At 30.9% G+C, this 23,670-nt stretch overlaps 2 protein-coding genes across 4 annotated transcripts; one reads left to right on the top strand and one right to left on the bottom strand.

Annotated features, from left to right (window-relative positions):
• Window positions 1-162: 162 nt before the first annotated feature.
• Window positions 163-11,330, top strand: LOC134272852 (arrestin domain-containing protein 17-like). Of its 3 annotated transcripts, none has more exons than XM_062755017.1 (8): window positions 163-183; window positions 4,477-4,553; window positions 4,728-4,850; window positions 5,737-5,874; window positions 6,722-6,954; window positions 7,905-8,087; window positions 9,829-10,029; window positions 10,712-11,330. In XM_062755017.1, the coding sequence occupies exons 2-8, from the start codon at window positions 4,538-4,540 to the stop codon at window positions 10,784-10,786; spliced, it is 969 nt and encodes a 322-aa protein (XP_062611001.1). In that variant the 5' UTR covers window positions 163-183; window positions 4,477-4,537; the 3' UTR covers window positions 10,787-11,330. The 3 variants fall into 3 exon arrangements, with proteins under 3 accessions (XP_062611001.1, XP_062611002.1, XP_062611000.1); XM_062755016.1 differs by lacking the exon at window positions 163-183 and adding an exon at window positions 3,726-3,956 and having other exon boundaries at window positions 10,712-11,329; XM_062755018.1 differs by lacking the exons at window positions 163-183; window positions 4,477-4,553 and adding an exon at window positions 3,723-3,956.
• Window positions 11,331-12,589: 1,259 nt separating this feature from the next.
• Window positions 12,590-22,381, bottom strand: LOC134272850 (uncharacterized). The gene is made up of 4 exons (XM_062755015.1): window positions 22,320-22,381; window positions 13,591-13,735; window positions 13,128-13,272; window positions 12,590-12,895 (listed from the first exon to the last, which is right to left on the bottom strand). Exons 1-4 carry the CDS (start codon window positions 22,332-22,334, stop codon window positions 12,853-12,855), a joined length of 348 nt encoding a protein of 115 aa, XP_062610999.1. The 5' UTR covers window positions 22,335-22,381; the 3' UTR covers window positions 12,590-12,852.
• Between the last annotated feature and the right edge of the window lie 1,289 nt (window positions 22,382-23,670).

Below are 23,670 nucleotides of genomic sequence, written 5' to 3'. Positions count from 1 at the left end.
ACTTGCATTGACTCGGATCTTCTTTGCTTTTAAGTATTTTAATCTAAATTTACTCCTCAAAGGTCTGTACACATTTTTTATCTGATATCACGTGATACAAGTATAAGTAGTGATGGTGGTCAAATTTGATGTGTAGCTATACACTGGAAAACAATATTGAACTAATTTTCATAGGCCTTGGTGGTAAGATCTAAGCTTAGTTTTTCATAAATTTTCAATTTAACATGTTTGAGGGTTTTGGTTACATATCAATTTAATGATATTTTAATAGAAAGATCTAATATAACATTTCACTCGGAACAATATCCGAGCCCGGTTAAAAATATTTATTTATGTCAGAGTCTGGGTCTATGTTTTGATTGAGCGATAAAAAACATAATTTTATATTACTTTCCATTGATACAGAAGTTCAATTAAGTTTATCTATTTACCAAAACTTAAAGGAAAAAGGATTGATCTCCGAAATTTGCTCAAAATTTGCTGCTTCAACAAAAATGGCACTGCATGGTTTTCTGAGGGCATCTACATCTGTAAATAAATAATTAGGCCTAAATACATGTCCACCAAATATCAACTAGATACTTCTAAAATAAGTTGTAGTAACGTGTAGTTTTCACGTTTTGTGGGATAGGCCTATATGGAGTGATCAATTTAGAAATTTACTTTCATCTCTGGTAGCAAATTGAAAGTTAGGGGGGGGGGGGGTAATTGGAGGAGAAAAAAATCCAACAAAAAAACCTTGACAAGCAAAAAACAAACAAAACAAAAAAAGAGAAAATTTCTCCATTGTCCAAACACGAAAATCCTATTTTGTGTAAAATTTGACAAACTGACATACATGTATCAGTGCGTGTTCGAGTTACATGTACATGTACTAGGCTAGCCTATACACAGATTCATATGAATGTAAAGTCAGATATAGAAACCTCATTGCATAATTATATCAGCTAAATAAGATTTACGTGTAAATATAAAGAAAAATATAGTCACGTAATGTACAACTGATTCCAGTAAGGCCATGAATCTTAAGAATAATGATTGTTTGCCCTCATTGGACTCTGGATAAAAAAAAGGGGTCGGTTACAACATGTAGTTGTACATGTTGTACCTGTATCACCCCTATATCACAGAAAATTTTCAAATGATAAATAAATGCTGAATTTTTAATTTTTTTCCAGAATGCCTAAAAAACATTGTTTCCGGGAGCTTAAAAAAAGTTTTAGGTCGGGACATTTTTAACCCTCTGGTCGAGAGAGGGCAACCGCATTTTTTTTAAATGATGGCTTTAACAAAATGTTTTTCTTGATAGATACAAATTCCTTTACACGTATGTTTGTGTAGAGACCCCGGTCATGAAGTATTGGGGAGAGATCCTTACGTTTTTCTAAACATAACATTTTACTGTTGAAAATGTTCATTGAGGGATTGTGAACTGAAGTTGGAACATACACACTATTCCTTTTGGGATATACATGTAACACTGGAGTTTTAACAAGTTTCCTTTCTTTAGTATTCAGTTTTCGGTGTCTTCCCACTTAGCCAAAATTCTGAAATTGATACAGGTGACTGGTTTTGGCTAAGTGGGAATGGTGTACAGGTAAGGGCAGGGAGAGAACAAAAGAAATTAATTACAGGTGTCCTATAGTCTGTTTTAGAATGACCAGTATACTATGAATTATTTAAATTCTTCATTTATTATATTTGTTTCTAGGTAATATTTTAAAGTGATGTATTAAATATTAAAATGTCTTTTCTAATTTTTATTAATTACTTTTTTTTTTTAATTTTCACGTTTTTTAAAAATTTTAATCTGTAATTACAAGTTTTTGTTTTGTTTTTTGTTTTGTTTTGTTGTTTTTTTTTTTCACTGTAATTACAAGGTTTTGTGTGTGTGTGTTTTAAATTTTTATTTTTCTCATATCTTTTTTTTCAATTCTAATTCTAATTTGTAATTACATGTTTTTCTTTTAAATAATTCATTGTTTTTTTTCAGCTAAATTAATACATAAAGAAGCATGTTTTATGTTCAGTATATTTATTTTTCATTCTTCTTCTTTTTCATAATACAAAAGAAAAAAACACAAAATATCACACTGACACTTTAAATTAACAATTATGTCCTTTCCTGATTCATTAATTACATCAATTATCAAATAGATACCAACATAGGAAAAGCATCACAGGGCACCCTTGTTTATCTTATCACTATATAATTGCATCTTGTTTATTTATCTCTGGTTTGATAATTATCAACAATTTATTTTTTTGTGTAAAAACTTTATACAACATATAAGCTTTGAGAGATGAATTACTAAATTAACTATTTCCTAAATATTTTCTAAATATATTTTTTTACCTATTCATTAACTTCTTTAATTAAAGTATAATTCATTTCCTTTATTTATTTATTTTATTTATTTATTTATTTATTTATTTATTTATTTATTTATTTATTTATTTATTTATTTATTTATTTATTTATTTATTTATTTATTTATTTATTTATTTATTTATTCATTCATTCATTCATTCATTCATTCATTCATTCATTCATTCATTCATTTATTTATTAAATTTTTTGTTTATACCTATATATAAGTATATAGGTAAATAACTAAATATATAAATCTCAGGTGAAAATTACAGGTAAATTACAGGTAATCAATCTAAAACAGACTATACACAGGTGACCACTCAGGTGCGAAAATATCAATTTTGGCTAAGTGGGAATAAGAATTTCAGAATTTTGGCTAAGTGGGAATAAACCATTTTTTCGCTTAAAACTTGTTCTCTCCCCCTCCCCTTCCGATCGTTCAGGAAGGATGCGTGCCTGGACTCCTCCTCCAATATAAACCATTAAGAAATTTTTTATGAAAAATTTAATTTTGTAGCAAATACTTAGAACCATAAGATAATTCCAGAAATGTCATAATTATGTGAAAATTAATATTTCAATATGTCAAAAGTGCTTATGCTTAAAGTACATGCACTATTAAACTTTACTGCAATTTTGAATAGTTTTACTCAGTTCTATATTACGCGTAGAAATCAGGCATGCTGTATGAGTGGATGGGGACTCTATAACCATACAGATTTCTCCAACATATAACCTTTAGTCACTGTTCAAATATTAATGTTTAGTGAAAGGTCTCTTCCCCCCCCCTTTTTTTTTGGGGGGGGGGGCAGTAAAGACTATATTTTGTTTGGGGTTTGATTTCTTTGCCTTGATATATGAAAATGCATTTCACCAAAAAGTTTCTTATAGAAAACTTTATTTATAGAGCAGAAATTAATTAACAGAAGTAAAGCAACCCATAGTTAGAAAATGTTATATCGATAATTGTAGAAAATGTCAAGTGAACATGACCGCACTTCCATGAAATATTGATGTACTAGTTTCATGGAAAGCTTACAGCGAAAACCTTTTTAATGAAAATATCTCGATCTATATTGTTCAAGCTGTGGTTAAACGTCCTTCTCCAAAGCAATATTAAGACGAAACACAATGTAACCCTAATTATATGCCTTTAATGATTAAGGCTGTCTATCCCTCATCAATGATTTAGCGTTTTGTTGGCATTGGTGTTTTCATTGATACAAGGTAACCCTTGGTTCTGTGTCTTTATCTGAGTAATGATTTATTGACCTGTTTAAACACTTCAAAGAATATATCATATGCAGCAATATAAAGGGTCGAAGTTAAATAATTTCGGGCGTTTTAAAGATTGTTCGGTGCGCCTGCCTTTCACGCCTCGGCAAGCGGCCGAGGACCGCATTTAAACCAAATTGTTCGATCTTGTCGACGCCATGTGTATCAAGTAACAACATAATATTGATCCGGAGAAAAAATCTTGTGTACAACGAAGCAGACACATTCAGATTCCAAATCCTTTTTGGTTTATTCTTTTGAATCGCCAAGGCAACGGCTTTGTTGGTTACCATGAAAACACTCAGAAGTAAGTCATTCCATCGATGTGTCGTATGAATTTCATTTTTATCAATTCATGATAAGCGAGCATGAAATGGCGATGTGTTGCGACATTAAAACGCTTCTGCTGTACGGAATGCAGTGTTGTTATTGCTATTTTTAACGCACATTAATCTGTTATGAGTGTAAACATGCCAAGTAATATTTTTAACTCTGACAAACTGACGTTTAAATGAATGGTTTTGAAGTACAGTACATGTGCCCATTAATGTTGCCCATTAATAAGATGTAGTTAATAAACAAAGTAATCTCCTCCATTGCGATTATAATCCTGTAAAAGTTTACTTCATGGATCATGACGGTCGATGTTCACTATATTTTGTATATTAAAGGTACATAATGGTCTATAAAATTGCCAAATGTAGGACCCTTTCAATTGAAAATTGTTTGAAGTTGTAAAGGACTGGTGAATGTACATTTGAAGCCATGGTGTTTTTAAGACTAACTATTGCATGATTGAGATTTATCGTTCTTGAAAACTGTTTCAGCTTTAACTAACAATCTAAGAAGACATCGTGTGTGAATCATTGATTGCAATAACCCTTCAAAATGATAAACATCAAAGGTAGGTCAATTAATGTGGCATCTTTGATTGGATTCGTAGACAAATACTCCAGTAATTGTGTAACAATATGACACCAAGTGCTTAAGTTTAAGAATTGAACAAATTAAATTTACACTTCAAGATGCTTTTGCAATGCAAGTGATTTGTATCAATTTTGACTTTGTATTGTTGTAGGCCAAATTGAAGGGTATGATAAGGCACGAGTTGGTATTATATTCGACCATGATGAGCTTAGACCGGGTATGACGGTCAAAGGTCATGTACAGGTTAACCTGCAGACCCCGCTTGAGGTCCATTGTGAGTACAAGACATGATTACTGTGATATTCTGTTTGTATACATAATATTTTTTTTATATATTATGAGTTATATATTGTTTTAAGGTACTCCGATCCCCAGGTTCTGAAAATCAGGCATTGACTAATGGAAAATGCTCACAAAAATTTCTCTGAATTCTCAAAGTAGTGTGTTTTTACCCACAATAACCCTTCAAACTTCAACTACATGTGTATAAAGTAAAGTCAATCACATTATATAGGTAAATTTAGTAAATCTCAAATAGATTTTCAGGAAATACGAATAAAAACACCTACTATGCATTTTCCAATTCAGATTCGATCCGATCATCAAACACATTTTAAAATTAAAAATCAAAGGTATCCAGGCTTTTGAAGAAATTGCATAATTTTGATACATATGAGGTACTTTATTTTCTCCTATTTACTTCGACCATTTTACAATGCAAAGTGCATAAAGACTTTCCTATCATTGCATAACACCACAAATCACTTCTTATTTCAAATCATGTTAATTAAGATTGGTATTTATGACTGGATTAAAAAATACTCAATTTCTTTCAATATGTTATTTTAAAACCCTTTAAGGAGGTTGAAATTTCAACTTTTTATAAGACCTTTCAGAGAACTTCAAAGAACCTTGAAGCTCATTGAAAGGCATAAAATGAAAATTGTTCCATGAAAAGATTCAATTTACAAGCTCATTTTGGAACTTTCTGAATTTAATTATAAATTTAAGAGTTATCCTTCCTGGCTGAGGATCATACTACCTTAAAAACAGCACCCTCATAACTTTAAATTCAAATTCATACGAAATAAATAGATCTATGATGTCATTGAAATATAGATTTATATTTCACACGTCATACATGTATAATAAAATTGCAGATGTTAAGATACGGTTTCATGGTCTTGGTCAGACGCACACAGCCGTTCACTCCACGGACTACAGCTATGGTCTGGGTTACAACACAGATGATGGCGATAAAGATGTCTACCTCAATGAACTGCTAACTCTGTACGAAGGTATTCTATTTATGCCATTGGCTAAATTATTATTTTTTTTTTAGCATGGATTCCAATTTTCAAAGAATTTTTGGATTTCGTTTTCGTAAAATCTTCTGTTCTTCAATTGCTAAATTATGCCTAATACCGTGGTTTTATCAATTTTCATTGGCATCAATTTTCGTGTATTTTGTAAAACAGACATTTTCGAGGATACTTAATTTCGTGGATAAAAACATTGTCTGTACATGTACAAATAAATAACATTTTTCTTAATTCAATGACAATTGAATTTCGTGGATTTGCTCAACAACGAACTCCTCGAAAATTGGTGCTCAACGAATATTGATGAAACCAGAGTAGCATGTTGCAGACAAAAAATTCCGAGCTGAGGAACTATATTCTCTCACATGTATATACCTTGAGCTAATATTATGTTGGGAATACCTGAATCCACTGAAATCCTGTTATTTTCTTTAAACCTATTTATGTCAATTCATATGAAAGGGAAGATGCTCTAGCTGCATCCAATATGCCATTAGAACTCTTCAGTGAGTAGTGTGTAGAACCTCCTTAAAGTACAAAAAAGAAAAACATTTAGTTATTTGGAAGAATACCCACCATGTTTGATAACTTTCACCACAAAGTTTATGAAAGTTAATAAATTCGAATATTTGTCGTTATTTTACTTCAACAGAATTTGCTCTTATCTAAAAATTATTTGCAAGGATATTTCGGTGTTTATATTAGATATACTTTATGGTTAAAATATACATGTATTGACAAAATGAGGACCGCATTGATAGGATCGATTTATCTGCATGATACATTTGAAAATCATGATTTATTATTATTATTATTATTTTAGCGGACCCAGACAGTGAAGGAATTTTAGAGGCAGGAAACCACACGTATCCATTTGAAGTGGATTTTCCAGAGAATATGCCTTCTTCCTTTTCGGAACACAACGGAATGGGTCACGTCATCTATCATTGCCATGTGCAGATTGGGCGGCGTTTTGCGTATAGTCCCGACATCGCAAAAACAAAATGGTTTGATGTTCATCGACCCCTCAGTTTAAAGACTATTCCTGAAGCACTAGTAAGAATTACAATTTTAAGTATTTAGAAAAATAACATGGGAAAACTAGTCAAAGCTAGAAATATTAGTATAAAGCACTTAATTTTTTTTCGCGAATAAGTCTTTTATTCTTTATTAGTGAGACAAAATTTTTACGAATTGTGGTTTGAAATAAAAAATAATTGCGAAAAGTTCTCGAGAATAAAAAGAGATATACAGTTTTGAGAGCAATACTAAACCCTTTCCACTAGCTTTCTAATCATCATGGAAAGGGGGCTTAATTAACCATACTTATGATAGTCTGGACTATTCAATTGAACCCCCTCCATCCCTCTTTACAAATGCAAACTGATTTAAGACATTCTTGCATAACAAAATTATAACACGTGTTTTTTTTTTCTAGCTATAGAAATTCAAATTAATTTTTGGAAAATTTATACAAATAACAAATGTGAAATCTTTCTGCTTGACGTAAATTCATAACTACATGTAATATAAGGCTTAAAAAATAACATTTTGTTCTGCAAGTTGGATAAAAGGCAAATATGAATCTGCTGGAAATATTAGCCTAGAGGTTAATAATTTTAAATGATGTAATTATGCTGTATATTTTATGTGTTGTACAGTTTCCAAAACCATTTGTAATGCATTAGAATATATGTTGTGCTAAATTAAAAACTTAATTGGTATGCAGAAATCAGCAAGAATAATTATGAAAACCTATGATAAAGGAAATGGATGGCGTATATTACTTCGGTTGTAAAAGTAACGGATACACGTGAATTGTATTCAACACTATAAAATGGCCTGCATCATCTCATATAATAATTTGCACAATTTTTCCGAATTCGAAAGATTCAATAATTTGTTGACACCAGATTTTCCATTCTTGATTTTAATGGCCTAATTTTTATGAAAATTGACAAGGAAACAGTATAATTTTTATATATATATATATTTTCTCTTTTCAGGCCCCATTAGACATTAGGAAGGAATGTACAGCGAGGTCATGTTGCTGTCGCAGTGGATCGGTTGACATTCAACTAAAATTAGATAAATCCGGTTATATTCCGGGGGACAGGATAAAATACGAAATAAATATAAAGAATAACACCTCATCTGTTCTGAAAAATATGTGCATCACAATTCAAAGGGTACGTATGTAAATGAAAAACTGATAAAAGGATAGCATTTCTGTCTTATAAGCGCGATAACTCTAAAAATGTATTTAAACATTCGATAGGTTTCAGAGCGCACTTTTAAACTGATCTGTTATTTGAAATTTTAGCATTCTTTTGAATTAATATGAATAAGGAAAGGGGACTTTTATAAAAAAAAAAAAATTGTTTTGGTGTACCTGAAAATTGGCTAGTTGAGTCAACCAGTCAGCACATTGAGCACAAACCAAATACTTTTTATCAATAAAAATATTTTTAGCTCACCAAAGGTAAAGACTCAAGTAAGATTGTAGTTTCCCTGTCTGTCGTCATACGTCGGTATTATTGTTGTAAACTTTCACACATTTTCGTCATTTTCTATGGAACAACTTAGATAATTTTAAACAAACTTGGCAAAGATTATTCTTGTGTAATGGGAGTTTAAAAATCAAATAAAGGACCACGGTCTTTTCCAAGAGGAAATAATAATAAAAAAAAAAGAATAAAATCATTTTACAATCTTTTTCTTAAGAACCGCCTGTGCCAGAAAAGATACTAAAATGAATTAAGCTTCATAATATAGACAAGTGTATTTAAACTTTTTTTTTCAAATCATGCCCCTTAAGGGTAAGTTGGTGTCACAATGGGTGTTTTTTTTTTGGGAGCGCCAAGTATTACTGTAAAGGAATTAAAAAAAATTTGTAATTTGGAAATGTAAATATTCTTGAGTAAACTAAAGGGAATTTAAAATTCAAATGAAGGGCCAAGGTATCTTTCAAGAGGAGATAATTTTTTTTTAAAAATAAAAATATATTACAACCTCTTTTGCTATTTAACGGATGATAAAATTTATATTAAAATTACAGAGATATCTCTCAATTTAGAGAGATATTTTCATTAAGATATCTCATTGAGATTCTCAGTCGGTAGAGCGTTTGCTCTGTGATCGAAAGATATCTCTTCGAACCCGAGAGATATCTCTTAAGCCAATAGAGAGATAATTTACAACATATATCTCTTTCTCTTCGAGAGATATCTCTTTAGAAATAAAAGTTGATATACTTCTGAACCTTGAAGAGATTAGTCTAAACATTTTTTTTTCCTAGAGAGATATCTCTTTTACTTTTGCGATATCTTAAGTTTGAAGTTTGTGAAATGCGATGTCCCTTTTTTTGTTCTGAAGCGTCTTTTTTTTTATAGTACACCTCTGTACCATAAATAGAAATATGTAAGAACCATTTATAATAGGGAAGGGCTTTTAATTAATATCTGTTTAATGTTACCATTCATTTGAGCAGAGTTCTAAAATGGTATGGAAAATATGGGTATTATGAGCTTAATCTTGCTCACTCTTTCTTTTATGAAATAATGTATAACTAACAATCCCTCCCCAACCCTGTCCTTTCAGTATGTCCTCCATTTACAACAACATGCCACTCCTACATGTAGTTCTGTCTAAATATTTAGCACTATTGTACATGTATATTGAAGCGGTTTAAATTTGTTGTCTTATGAAAAAAAATGTAGGATTAAACAAATGTTAAAGGAATATTCATTTTAGCAGGCAGAGAACTTAACTATTTTTTTTGATCAAACTTGACTTTAGGCTACATGTAATTTTTTCAATTAAATCAAAACAAGCTTATTGAACGCCAAAATAAATCAATACAAATTATTTTTTGTGTATACACTCGATCGTGACGTATTTTTTAATTAGCATATTGTTCACCTTTAACAGTTAGTGATTTATACTGGACATCATGGAGGATTTAAGAGAACGACGTCAGAGAAAAAGGTTTTCACTATAGCAGAGAGAGATCTAAGATTAGGTTCTGGCGAAGAAGACACCGTCACTGGCTCCTCCATAGGACAGGTGCCCGTTCTACCACCCTCAGGACTGCCCGGATGTAAGATCATCGACATTAATTATCACGCAAAGGTATCTAATTATTGGAATTTACACGTACACATGGTAATTGAAGAAAACAAACCCTTTTTTATCTCTCGGTAGGGACAGGTTTAATAATTTGATTAATTTCATGATATAAGATTTTTTTCACCGATAACAAATATTTAGGTCATCTAAAATTGTACTGACTGACTACAGGTATCAGAAATGAGTTTGCTATGGTTATGTCTTTGTCCTAGATTTTATTAAAGTCATATTGATCTTTCTGAATTCTCTGTAGGTTACAATTCTTGAACACGTTAAAAAAGCTTTGACTCCCCTACTGAAATGTTTTTTTCACACGTTTATGAAATTGAGAAGTAGATATGGCGCATACATCCGAATAAAAAATTAAATTTAAATTTCATTGCCATGAAGATCGTGGTGATGGAAATCCTCAGCTCTCTATGATTTTCGAAGTAATCCATTAAAGTACGTCATGTGTTTTCAGGATTTATGCTACAGAGAAATAAATAAATGAAGAAGCAAAGCTATCAAGGATAAATTTTAAAAATCCAATGTACTATTTCTTTTGTAAAATTGGTCACTTCAGCGCGAACTGTTCAACAATATTAAATTTGTCATGAGAGGTCGGCAAAAGTACACCCAATTTTATTATACGCACACTTTTTTCAGTTGTACAAGAACAGTACATGTATATGTATTTTTTCAGGTTGCCATAAAGTTTGGTTTATGTGGACTTTGTGAATTCGAGGATGTGAAAATATGGATAGGGACAGAAGCGTGAGACAACGCCTTTCGTTGTATTAAACATTGTTCCAACTTTTCAACACATTTTTTCGTATTTTGCAATTTTTTTTGTATTGACTTCTATCGATAACGTATTCACTATAAAATATTTTCTTTCTCTGAATTCATTATGCCAAAAAGAGACAGTGGTGAAATTGTATTTGTAATTGGCAATGTAAATATGGTATTTCATAGTTTAGATTCCTCAACATTTGACAAATGAAGAAAAACTCTTTAAAATGAGTGCAATGATAAGCTCTTGACTCTTTGTTCTTGAAATCAAAAAATAAAGAACAGTTATTGTTTGTAAAGTTATATTTGCCTTTTTATATACTAGAACTGCAAAACTTGGACATGAAAAGTAAAGGCAAGTTAAAAAAGTACTCAAGCTTCACAAGTTATAAATTTTGAGTTGTTCGAATTTGTTACACAGCAAGAAACACTTTGTTGTTGATAAAAACATAAATTATGGAATAATATTTCCCCTATAATTGATAAGAATGCAGAAGTTTTTGTAAGATTGTGATACTAAAAAAAGTGGATTGTAATACTGGCATCTTGAGACACCAGAGTGATATTTAAATCAGTGAAACCAGAATCAAACCAGAAAATTTACTTAATAATTTGTCAAAATTTCATATAAATAGCAAAGAATTGTTCCATTATACGTGTACATTAAATTTTATACACGAAACCTAATATAATCCATCATCGCAGATGGAAAGAGGCCAGTTTTGATGTTATTTGAAAGAGGCCAGTTGTTTGGTCTTGTTTGAAAGAGGCCAATTTTTGGTCCTGATTGTTTCTCCATATTAAATGTTAACAGACGCGTGTGAAGCGGAAAGAGAGATCATGACGTTAAAAGAGCGTGAGATTGTAAAAAAACTACAAATAAATTCCAGTGAAAACATGGTACATTTTGTTTTTGTTTTTTTTTTTTAAAAAAAAGGAAAATTCAGTTAGATGTATGTCAAGACGGATCGAGCATTTGCTAAAAATACTGGCGCACATGTACAGTAAGGTGTTGATTCTTATGTTTGAATCCCACTGCGGTACGGTCCTTCGGTGATACCGAAATTTACGAAATCCCTTGTCGTATTTACAAATTCAGATGCAATTTCAAGTTTTAAAAAACGAAAGATAACCGATAAAAGCTTTATCATATTTATCTCGAGTTCAGACTGTAATCTATTCAGACTCGGCGATCCTATGTGCGATGTCGTATGAACTGTTTCATTACAACTTTAAATAATTAAAACTCTCCGTATGAATCCACAATTTAGCTGATCCAATTTTGCGCATCATTAGAAAACGGATGGACAGCACAGAGTTGATAAATTAATATCCGTGGAAATTTCGCCAAAAATTGTAAAAACGTGAACAAAAGTACGCATGCTTATTTTGAAGATATTAGAATCTTTAAAAAAGAACTTGATCTTTGAGTTATACGTTCCAGTTATAAAACTGTGCAACTTTAATTTTGATTACTTGGTGTCTTTCTGTTTTCGAATCATTTACAGTGTTTTTTATGGTTGTGATTGCACCAAATAGCATATTAGATACGATTGCAACAAATTCTCCAAAGTAAGGTGGAAACATTTTGTGGCATTAAATGAGAACAACTCTATACTATCATTCCAGGGTCTCTATAGTTATTCTTTCAATGAAAACATAAAAATAAACAAATTGCAGTTTTTTTATTATGGGTTTTATTTCCTTAACAAAATAGACAAACGAAATCACAAATCGAAGAGTAAAAATACGCAGAAAATAGAGTGCCGTGGAATAAACCAGCAATTAAACTTTGAATAAATTTTATTCTTTTATTAGGCATACATTTATTTACAATAAGTAGAATAAATCCGGAAATTGAATTCGGTATTGATCAATTCACAATCTCGAGGTTGAAGTCACGAGCTCTTTGCTGTTTGTGCATTTTGTTGCGTAAATGAAAAAGTTAACATTAATCTGGTTTTAATTTTCAAATGAGAATGTTTCCAAACAGTTTTAATGGCCTTAATTGAAATATCAACTGAGAACAGAAGACGTCCGGTCAGAAGCACCTTAAGCATTCCCTGAAGAGGATCGGAAGCTTGAATCACCCCTCCTGAAATTAAATAAAAATTTTGATATTGTTTGAAGTCGTATTCTTTCTCTCTACTATATAAACAAAGAAACTTTTTAAAATAAAATTCCAAAGAAAAAAACACATAATGATGTATGATTTTCCCTACTAATAATAATTTTGTTTTAAAATAATTCCTATTGCAAAATCTCTCTTTTTGTGTTGATCTTGGTCAAATTACTTATGAAGTATATGAACCAAAACTGTACTATACCTGTAACATTTATATAGGCCAGGTACGTTGCTTTCCACGCATACTTTCTTTAACACATTTATAAGATTATCTACATTGTTTGTTTGTTGTTCTGTCTGTTCTTGTAAAACAGGGAAAACGTCTATGTCTTTTTCTGACCCGGATGCTGTTGAAAGAAGAATTTTAAAAAAAGATTCAAACAATTAATTAAGATTACAAACCACTCCTGCTTATATATTCTCTTATGTATGGAGTGACCAGAACATGCAGAAAGCAAGTGAAACAATTTGATTGCACAATCCAGTATTTTTTTTACTGTAATATGTGCTTAATTAAGATTACGGTATTTTGGATAGTGTTTCGTACGTCAACTTCGAAATTTCTTAAATTTTTTAATTATCTAAATTTCGTTTTTTTTAAAAAAATCGTTAAATTCATTTTTAAATCTACAAAAAAGTGTTCGTTTAATTTGTGTTCTACTTGCCTGGTTGCCATGAGGAGGGAAATCTCTGATCAAGACGTTTTCCAAACCTGCCCTGTGGTCGCCATTGTGGAGCGCCATCTCCCATAGAAAACGTAACGAGAAAGAGGACGGAGAAAACAGTCACTAGTTCCGCAAGTTTCATCACCTTTATAAATATATCATATATTAATTTAGTTGTTTTGTTTAGTTATTGTTGCAGGTATGGTAGGTTGTTAACGTACACAAAAAATCGTTTTAACAATATCAATGTAATGCAAAATAATTCTTAAGATGAAATTTTACATTTTTCAGATAAAGCAATATGTACTGAGAATATTTGAGGAGCGCGAGTCTCTTTAATCACAAAATAAAAGCTTCAAATCTAACATTCACAGAGTCAAACTTTTGAGAAATGCAACATTTAATTGCTAGTTGCATGTACATGTACATATCATTTAAAATTTTTAGAAACAAAGGTACTGTATAATTAATAGCGCTAAGCTCTTGTTCGAATAAGTGGAAGCAAGACTTTGATTTCAGGAATTAAAATCTGATAATCGACATTTTAATGGTATCACCTCTGTGTGATATTGTGGTCAACTTCCTGTAACGTAATGCGATGGCCGTCATCGGATGTTCATTCTGAATTCAAGTCATTCATATACGTACTTCTAATTGTTCATATGCTAATGACCTCCATGTTAATGGTGGAAATGGCTTTTATGTCTTTATGCATCACAAATTTATTATAATGTTATTGCCATTTCACTTTAAGATATTAACATTAGATTCTAAATTTGATCTGTAAGTAACCATTCGGAAAAAGATACATTCACTAAATATTTACATTTCTCTTCTTAGGAACCAGTCGGGGTGACTGGTAGAAAAATTGCAAAACATAAATGGTGAAAATGAAAGAGCATGTTTATATAACTGGTTAATATTCTTTTGATTAAAAATGATGCGAAAATTATTCATGTGATTGAAATACTACACAACGTAAAGAAGATAATTTTCTGTTTATTTACTTTTCATCATTAAAAAAACAAACAAATCAAGATTCGAAAAAAGTAAGAATACAGTACATGTACTGATGTAGCAGTAACTAAACTTTATAAAGCAAGTGTGAGAAAGGGTTGATAAATTTTCCTGTTACAAAGAAATGTTCTCTGTTTGTTTGTTTTTTTTTACATAAAAAAGCATAAGAATAAAAATTGTATTTTTTCTTTGTTTTGAACTGTTTTTTATATGTTAGATCTCATATCTGTAAAAATCAGTTGAAGAAATACAAAACTAAGATCAAGAATTACCCAAGAACTACTTAACAATGATTCTGACTGAATGATGTTTATTCTCAGGTACTTGTTAAAGACGACAAAGCCTTCTTAAAAAAAAGCTTTACTTACACTGTTTGAATAATGTTCGCAATTTTGTGCTGATTCGAGGTGCATGCTTTGTGTCATCCTACAAGTACATGTATGTCACCCTCAAGCCTAACCTCGAACCAGCCCACTTGCCATCATTAACACACTTAATCATATTACATATACCATTCAGATAAATGAGTACGAACAACTAAAACTTGCATGATATAAAGAGAGGATTATATGTTAATCATAGCATAGTCGCTTAACAAGTTTCGAAATATCGCATGAACTCATTTGAGTTCTTTCAAAGACTTCGTTTCATGAAATTCTCTTGCAAAGCGAGGTATCTGGCTATATGTAGTTGTGATATGATACGAACATATTCTATCATGCATCAGTTTTTTTTCAATGTAAGGACTATTGATCCAAACACTTTTTCTCTCAAAAACTATTAAAAAAAAGCAACTTATTTATTGAACCCCCTATTAAAAAGCAGGTGGAAGTGAATAGTGATAGGGGTGTCCGTCTGTCTGTACTATCATCCGTTACGCTTTGGGGACCCAAATATGAAATGAAATGTATAAAATTTTCATAGAATCTTTGCTACATGATACCATTGTGAACCTCTTATTTTACTTTTTGATCGGACACATATTTCGGGTTTCCCATAGCAAAACATTGACAATGCTTTTCTTTCAATAATATTGAGGGGTACCCATCTCGATTTATCCGCAATTCATCCTATACAACTGAATAAAATTTATTCATACTTTCACAAATCTCTGTTACATAATCCAGTTGTGCACCTCTTATTTTACTTGTTGATCTGACACTTATTTCGGGTCTCTCCTAGCAAAACATGGACTTTATAATCATAAGTGTATGGGAGGCTTTGGTATCATTTATAGTGAGCCCATCGCCCATTAGCATCCTGAGAAATAACGAACCCTTATTGTTATAGAAATTTGATATTAAACAATTTAAACTAGATCCACTAATATTAATCAATCAAGGCATTCATTTTAAGGGGGTATCACCTCTTCTTTTAAAAGTCATTTGAGTGTCGTTAAACATTGAAATTATGTATATCTTGATAATAAATGACAGGATAATCATGTTAAGGGGTTGTTCAACTTCATTTCTTGAAAAAAAAATGGCACTTTAACTCGTTTTTCTCTGAAAAAGTCATATATCCATATATTCTTTATATGAATTTCATATCCAAGAAAAAAAAATGTTCTATTTATTATTTTCCCTCCCCCTACCGACTGTTACCATTTAATGTCTAAGAATATGTTGCCATTGAAGAGCAGTTTAAGACTGAAACTTTTGGCGGTGAAATACTAATTAGTATAATCCTGGAATTTTGGAATAATAATATTGATCTTTTCAAAGCATAGGAGTGACAATGGATGAATATGCCTTTAAAACTAAAGGTACTGTGAGCACTGAGCTCAATAAATGATACCCCCTTCCCATATGACTATAATGACAAAGTCCATGTTTTGTTATGGGAAACCCGAAATAAGTGTCAGATCAAAAATTAAAATAGGCATTATGTTAAAGAATCTGTAAAATTATCATTATATAAAACTCAGCGGTGTAGGAAGAGTTGCGGATAAGAGATGGGCACCCTTCAATTTTATAGAAAGAATGACATTATCTATGTTTTGCCATAGGAAACCAAGAATATGTGTCAGATCAAAAAGTAAATAGGAGGTGCAAAATGGCACGATGTCACAAAGAATCTGTAAAAGTTTCATAAATAATTATTACATTCAGTGGTATATTACAGGAGTATAATAGTGTAATAAAAAAAATGTATAACCCAAAGCCTGAGAGAAGGACGAACGTAGGTAAGGACGGACGGATATTTCGATCACTATATACTCTCTCACTTTTCGAGCGGAGGGGGGGTATAAAAAAAGTAGTTTTCTCGTATGGTTAGAAAAAATACAAAAATAGAGTTTTAGGCTTTACTACACTAAATCTAAAAGAAAAAATAAGGGGGCAAGCAGCCTTTGGTAATTTTTAGAATAATGGAATATTGTTTTTTGAGAAGAAGGAGCCGGGGCTGGTTCCCAGATACTAAAATGCTTAATCGTTCATTTTTTGTGTTTGGTCGATAATAACAGACCATAGATAACGTATTTGTTATGACTCGGGTATTTTTAACAATTTTGTCATACATGTACATAATATTGAGATAAATTGAATTTATATCGAGAATATCTATGATATCTATAAAAAAAGGGGAAAAAGAATTTTAATTTAGTAATCAGTGTATTTCTCCACAAACTTGAAACTGACCTTGCTCTTTTTAGACATCAGAGATTGAATCGGGTGTAATTAAACACTAAAATCATTTCATTAAAATTATTTTGAAGTGAGGATGTCGAAACTTCGTTGACTTATCAATCAACAATGCATTTTATCCATTCAGATGTTTTTTTTTTTAGAAAAGATATGTTAATTACTGAAAAAATATTACCTTAGTCTAGGAATTTAGGGACAACCATCATATACTTAACATGAATTTAATATCTGTGATGAAGAAAATACTGCATAAAAATCATACACGGTGCAATACTAGTAATTGAATTGTAACAAAGTAAGGATCAATTCATTTGCAAATATTTAGAAAAATTACCAATGATTGTTTCGTCGAAATTGCTGCCATTTTGAAAATTTTGAACTTCAAGAACTTGGGAAACACTTGCACATCATTGAAATGCAGATTAAAAAAGAGTAATGAAGAAAACTTAATTACATAAATTTAAAGTAAACACGAATACATCACTCGTTGCAAAATACGTTAACGTCGTCTTACATTGTCTAGAATAAGAACAATTGTTGCTAAGTAAGTAAGTAAATTTTATTTAAAGTCGGCATTTTTTACATAGTATAAGTAAATATATGCTCTGTAGAGCTCTTCAACCGACTATATATAGCTTTATATCATTGAATTTTCCAAAAAAAGAGAAAATGTCAGGTGTTTTTAAAAGAGTTATATATCAAAATTTCACAAATATCACGTGAACTCAGTAAATAAAATTGTTTCAACATCATATCAATAGGAAGAAGCCCCAAAACAGTTCTGTATATATAGTAGCCTCAAATTAAACCAGACCTTGTTGAAAATTGTGAGTACATGTGTAATGCTTTCTAGTAGTATCAAGTACTGTGCGGCTTAGAGCTACAAAGTCGATGCAAAACTTTAAGTTTCATTAACAAATGTCAATTGCCAATGAGTGCATTATTCATTACAAGTAGTTATCAAAATGTAACTGAAATACACTTTTAACATTCCATATATAATTTGTTAATTACCGATTACATTTCAAAATTGAGCAATAACAAACTGCGCTAAACAATATAAATACTAGTATCTTTTTCGTAAATAATTTTATACCAAGAAAATTTTGTTGGCTTTTTTGTCAATCTTGGAAAATGTTTCTGCATTCTTAATTTGTTGTTTTGGACCCTTTAAAAACTTCATCAATTCATTATTTATACCTCTACATTTCCTCGCTTGCACAATTAATTGCCAAACATGCATCGGATAAAAATATAAAATGTTTGAAAAGTTCTGCTGTAAAATAGTAAAATTATTTATTATACAAATTGTCTTGCTGTTTTTAGATGCATAGTGATATCATCGCATCCCTTTAGGAAAGGAAAATGAAAAGAATAAAGCATTGGTATTTTTATTCATGGAACTAAAACGAGGTATCTTAATATCAATCATTACTTGTATTTAGCATTTCATAGATATTTGTTCTCGACATCCAATAAACATAAATACCATAGTAAATCATTGGTATTCATTACCCTCTGCTTTCTATAATTATGACATATATCTATTCAATCAACAGAACTTTTTGGTAACAATTAATGCATTTGTGTAGAAAACTGTGTCTCTTAAAGAATGAACAGTATCGGAAAACCATTGAGTTGTCTAAATGTCAATTAATTGTGATAACATTTATTTTATTACTAGCGCACGGAACAGATGGTTGTTTTAAATTCCTAGCATTATTTGACTCAGTGTGAATCTGAACTAGCATGAGAAATTAGTTTCTACATTAGTGTAATTTATTATTCAACTACATGTAACTAATTGGAATCGTGTCCAATGAATTTTCAATAGCATTAATCGGATTTTTATATAAATAAACTATTTTGAACAATGTACAATTATATCATAATTCGATTTTCCGGCACTATTTCAATGTTTGAAAATTTTCCTTCATTGCAAAATTCCACCAGTATCAAATAGCATACTTATATATGGGAGGCGAAGAAATACACGAATCTAAAGCATTTTTTTTTTAAAATTTGAACGTTTTTTAAAATGCAAAGAAGTACCTACCCTAACGAAAAGTTCTTTTCTAGAATCCGATCGATAATTAATCCTAAGATGTGCGCTTCGACAAATAATGTTGGTAAAACTATCTGATGGTCATCAAATATTGGAAATTATATACCTATCAATTTACGTTACTTATACATATTCATTAGGTATAACACCTTCATTCCAATTTCCAAGAATACATGTACACGTAATATCATATCATCTGCTCCCACTTGAAAGGGGCTTAATCACGAGTTGTCCTTAAAAATGTCAAATTATACGTCTCCAGTGTCATTAGGAGCACTTAGTATTTTATCTTGGGAATTTTGAAAGCAGAAGCAAAATTTCAATGTCATTTGTCGAGTTACAAATGAGATATAGGTTTTGTAATATGAAAGGATAGTTTCTTTATTTTTGAAAATAAATTATAAACGTTTATTTCGTTAGTATTCTTATTATATTTTGTACATTTTTGTTAAAGAATAAGTCATATTTTCACTGTTTATTGTGTTTAAAAAATATATATAATTTAATTTTCAACAATTCTTCAGAGTCTGTTAATAAAAAAATGGTACAAACCTTAAACACATAACTTAATTTGGAGACTATGTAGCGCATACAATATGAAAAGAATTCAAATTCTGAGCGAGTAACAGAAGTAGTTGCGGTCGGTGAAGTGTGAGAAAAATAACGTGGACAAATAAAAATCGGAAAATTAACACTTTAATGTCCAAATATAATACTATTATATAATCAATGCTATAATGGCGTAAAAAAGATAGAAATAGGCAAAGTATGTGTAAAAACTATAGATCGCCTCTCATTTGGTTATAAAGGCAAAGTCCATGATTTCCTTTGGAAGACCCGAAATAAGTGTCAGTCCAAAAAGTAAAATAGGAAGTACATAACCACAAAAGCATTATGTAAAGGATTTGCGAAAGTATCTGAGTAAATTCAGGAGTTTTGGAAGAGTTGCGGACAAGAGATGGGACCCTTTAATATTCAAGAATGGCAATGCGCATCACTGATTGGCTATGTGAAACCCAAAATATGTGTCGGATCAAAATGTAAAATAGAAGGTGCACAATGGTACTATGTAACAAAGATTCTGTAAAGTTTCATTAAATTTCATCCAGTGATATAAGAGGAGGTGCGAATAAGAGCTAGGTACCCCGAAGCATAACGTACGGATGGACAGAAGAACAGACCTACGAACGGACGTTCAAGCGGGGTATAATAAACTAAAGGTACTGTGAGCACTGAGCTCACTAAATGATATGATTCCTCGCCTCTCGTATGATCATAATGACAAAGTCCATGTTTTGCTTTAAATTGGGAGATCCGAAATTAGTGTCAGACCAAATAGTAAAATAAGAGGTGCACAATGGCATTATGTAATAAAGAGAACAAAAAAGTATCATTTCATTTTATTAATTATTGGAGGAATTGTGGATAATGCTGTAATGGATTGTGTCAATGTTTTCCTATGGGAAACTCGAAATGTGTTTCTGATCAAAAAGTGAAAAAGGAGGTCACAGTGGCACTACCTTGTATGTTACAAAAATAAAAGTCTCATTAAATTACATTCAGAAGTTTAAGAGGAATTGCGGATAAGAGATGGCTACCCCGTAGCGTAACAGACAGACGGACGAACGGACATCCCGATCACTATATACCCTCCAACTTTTCAAGCGGAATTATAATGAGTTGTACTTGGAATTTTTACAGAAGCATTCGCACCTATGAATTCACATTGTCATATGAAGAATTAATTGTGATTGTATTGTTGTTGAAAAAATATTGTAAAGAATATATTTTTTGGCAAACCCAAACAAATGTAGAAATACCTTTTGTTGGCGAGGTATTTTCCCCCCAATTTTTATCCTACATCAATTACCATGTATAAGACTTAGTTTAACCTGTTACTTAAGTCTATAACTCATTTCGACATGCCATTTTTACTCAAACTGCAAATCCTAATAATAATAAAGCGGTATTTTTCATCAGTTTAAAACTATAGGAAAACATTCATTTTTTATACCCCTCCCCACCACGCTTTTGTTTGAATTACATAGATCTACAAAGAAATATGCATATCCTCCATATAGTGGATGTCCTTCCTTCATTACATATTATATACTTGTAATACAAGTTCCATATCAAAATTTAATACATTCTTAGATCGAAATACCTGGTATATAACCAAACGAAACAACTTTTTCAAAAAACAAGAACACTGAATGTTACATATACAAAATGTAGAACCAAGGAACAACATTTTAATAAAAAGCACGTAATATAATCTTTCCTCTGGACTTCTTATTTGAATTGTTTAGAAAATTTGTTTCGTGAAAAATAGATTTTAAAACTTTTTACATTTATATTCAACGGTTTAAGCTTTGGCGTAAAAGAACCATTTGTGTTAATATTATGTCATTTAATCTAATAAACGTAAACATGGTTCACAAAGAAGAGTTACTTCAATTATAAAATAAGAAATAAAGCGTGAAGAAAAATGCTGTGTTCAAAAATGTGATCTGATGTTAGGAATTGTTATGTTTTTTTTAAACATTTGCACAAAAATATTAATTACACAATGAAATAAAATGAAATGGATAATTTTATTTTTAGTCAAAAAAACTCTATTGTACATAGAAAAAACAATCTTATTTAGTTTCTTTTACATAAAAATATGACAAAACGTAGTAAAATAATCACATAAGTGGTGAATACAGGAAGTCAGTACTTATGAAAAATATAATTTGAATTAAATCAGCTTGAAAGTAGTTTCCTTTTTGCCGTGATATCATAGATGAAAAACAGAAGAACAGTAGTTAGAAACCTATGATATTACATTGTATTGTTATTAAGATAGTTTGTTGGATTTATCCTCTTATAATCCTGAGCTCTTGATAATAATAAAATTTAATCTCTGTTAATTTCAGATACACCAAAAACATATTTGAAATAAAATATATAAAGTGATTAACGGGTGAAAGAAAATGTCCCATCATGCTTGCGAAACATACCTCTGAAAACCCCATTGTGTCGTGATCGTGTTATTCCCTCTGGGTTTTAAATTTAAAGTGATTACTTTGGTAGCTTTCGATTTAAGTTATACAGAGTTAATTTATACCATTTCATTTAACGGTTATTTTAAGCCGAGCAAGAGATACAATTCATCGTGGTCATAAGCGGTTGAAATAGATTTATAACTTCCGGTCTGGAACTTTTATGTTTATTTCTCCCGTTCATCGTCACGCATTGCTGTGCATTTACTCTTTTGACGTCTAATTTATGGAATCGGGTGGGATGTCCTATGATAGTTGTCTTCAGAGTCAATGAGCTCTTTTCTTTCCGAGATCGTTTTCTGCAAATTGTCCAGGCCAAAATGTCAATGAGAAGCTTGCATAGTAGATATATGACCCCAATTTCGACAAACAGACGCAAAGAAAAGATTATGATCTTCAATGAATGAGGAATGTGTGCAGAAATCATCAACTTTCCCCTTTTCAATGATAAATACCACACAAAAATTATACTGATTTTATGCGCGTAAACAAATTTTCATCACATAATACTCGTAAAAAATATCGTCCCCAAATAAATTACGAAATTACATGTAAGTGTACGGGCTTTGTGACTAGTGGTTAAGTTTTAATCCAGAGAAAACCATTTGTTTTTATTCTAAGCCAGTGTTTCTGGAAATGTTATTTATATTGTCCTCTTTAAGATTTAAAAATGTAATATTTTATATCCCCCTAATATATTTCTCAAATTAAGAATAAATAACAAATGCGACGTTAAACAACACAGTTAATCAGTCTTTCTCAAAGTCCTTAACATTAATAGGAGTACAAGAGCAAGATAACCCCCACTGTAAAAAAATAACTAGTTAATGTCACGAAGAAAACTAGTAGATTCACTGTCCATACAATCACTACCTTAATAGTAGTTTTACCAGATATTCGTATATTTACTAAATAAGATTAGTAAATTTAGAATTGATGAGTAACTTTCACTAGGTATCTAAGTATCTATACGACCCCCTCTCCACAACTCACTATCTTAACCAGTAAACTGAAAGTTTACTAATCACGACCAACGCTTTACGAAACACACTACTTAAATTCACTAGGTTTTTCTTTCAGTGCCTTTCTTAGCATAAAAATTGTTTGTCAATCATCTAAATATGCTTCGTTTTCTTTCCATTAAAGAGAAAAATTTACTTTTAATAGATCAGAAAACACTACTAAAATGAAAACAAAAAAATCGGTAGCCCTGTCTTTAAATTGTTCGAGCAAAGGGTTTGGTCTAAAGGGAGACATAGACTCTATATCTAGGTGACAGTGGTGTATTGCCTCGTAAATGAAGCAAAAT

The sequence above is a fragment of the Saccostrea cucullata genome, unplaced genomic scaffold, assembly GCF_032062105.1.
Source record: "Saccostrea cucullata isolate Sc308-1 unplaced genomic scaffold, CSIRO_AGI_Scuc_v1 ctg996, whole genome shotgun sequence".
NCBI lineage: Eukaryota > Metazoa > Mollusca > Bivalvia > Ostreida > Ostreidae > Saccostrea > Saccostrea cuccullata.
Note: the sequence above shows the minus strand (reverse complement) of the source record. Positions and strands in the feature narration are given on the sequence as shown.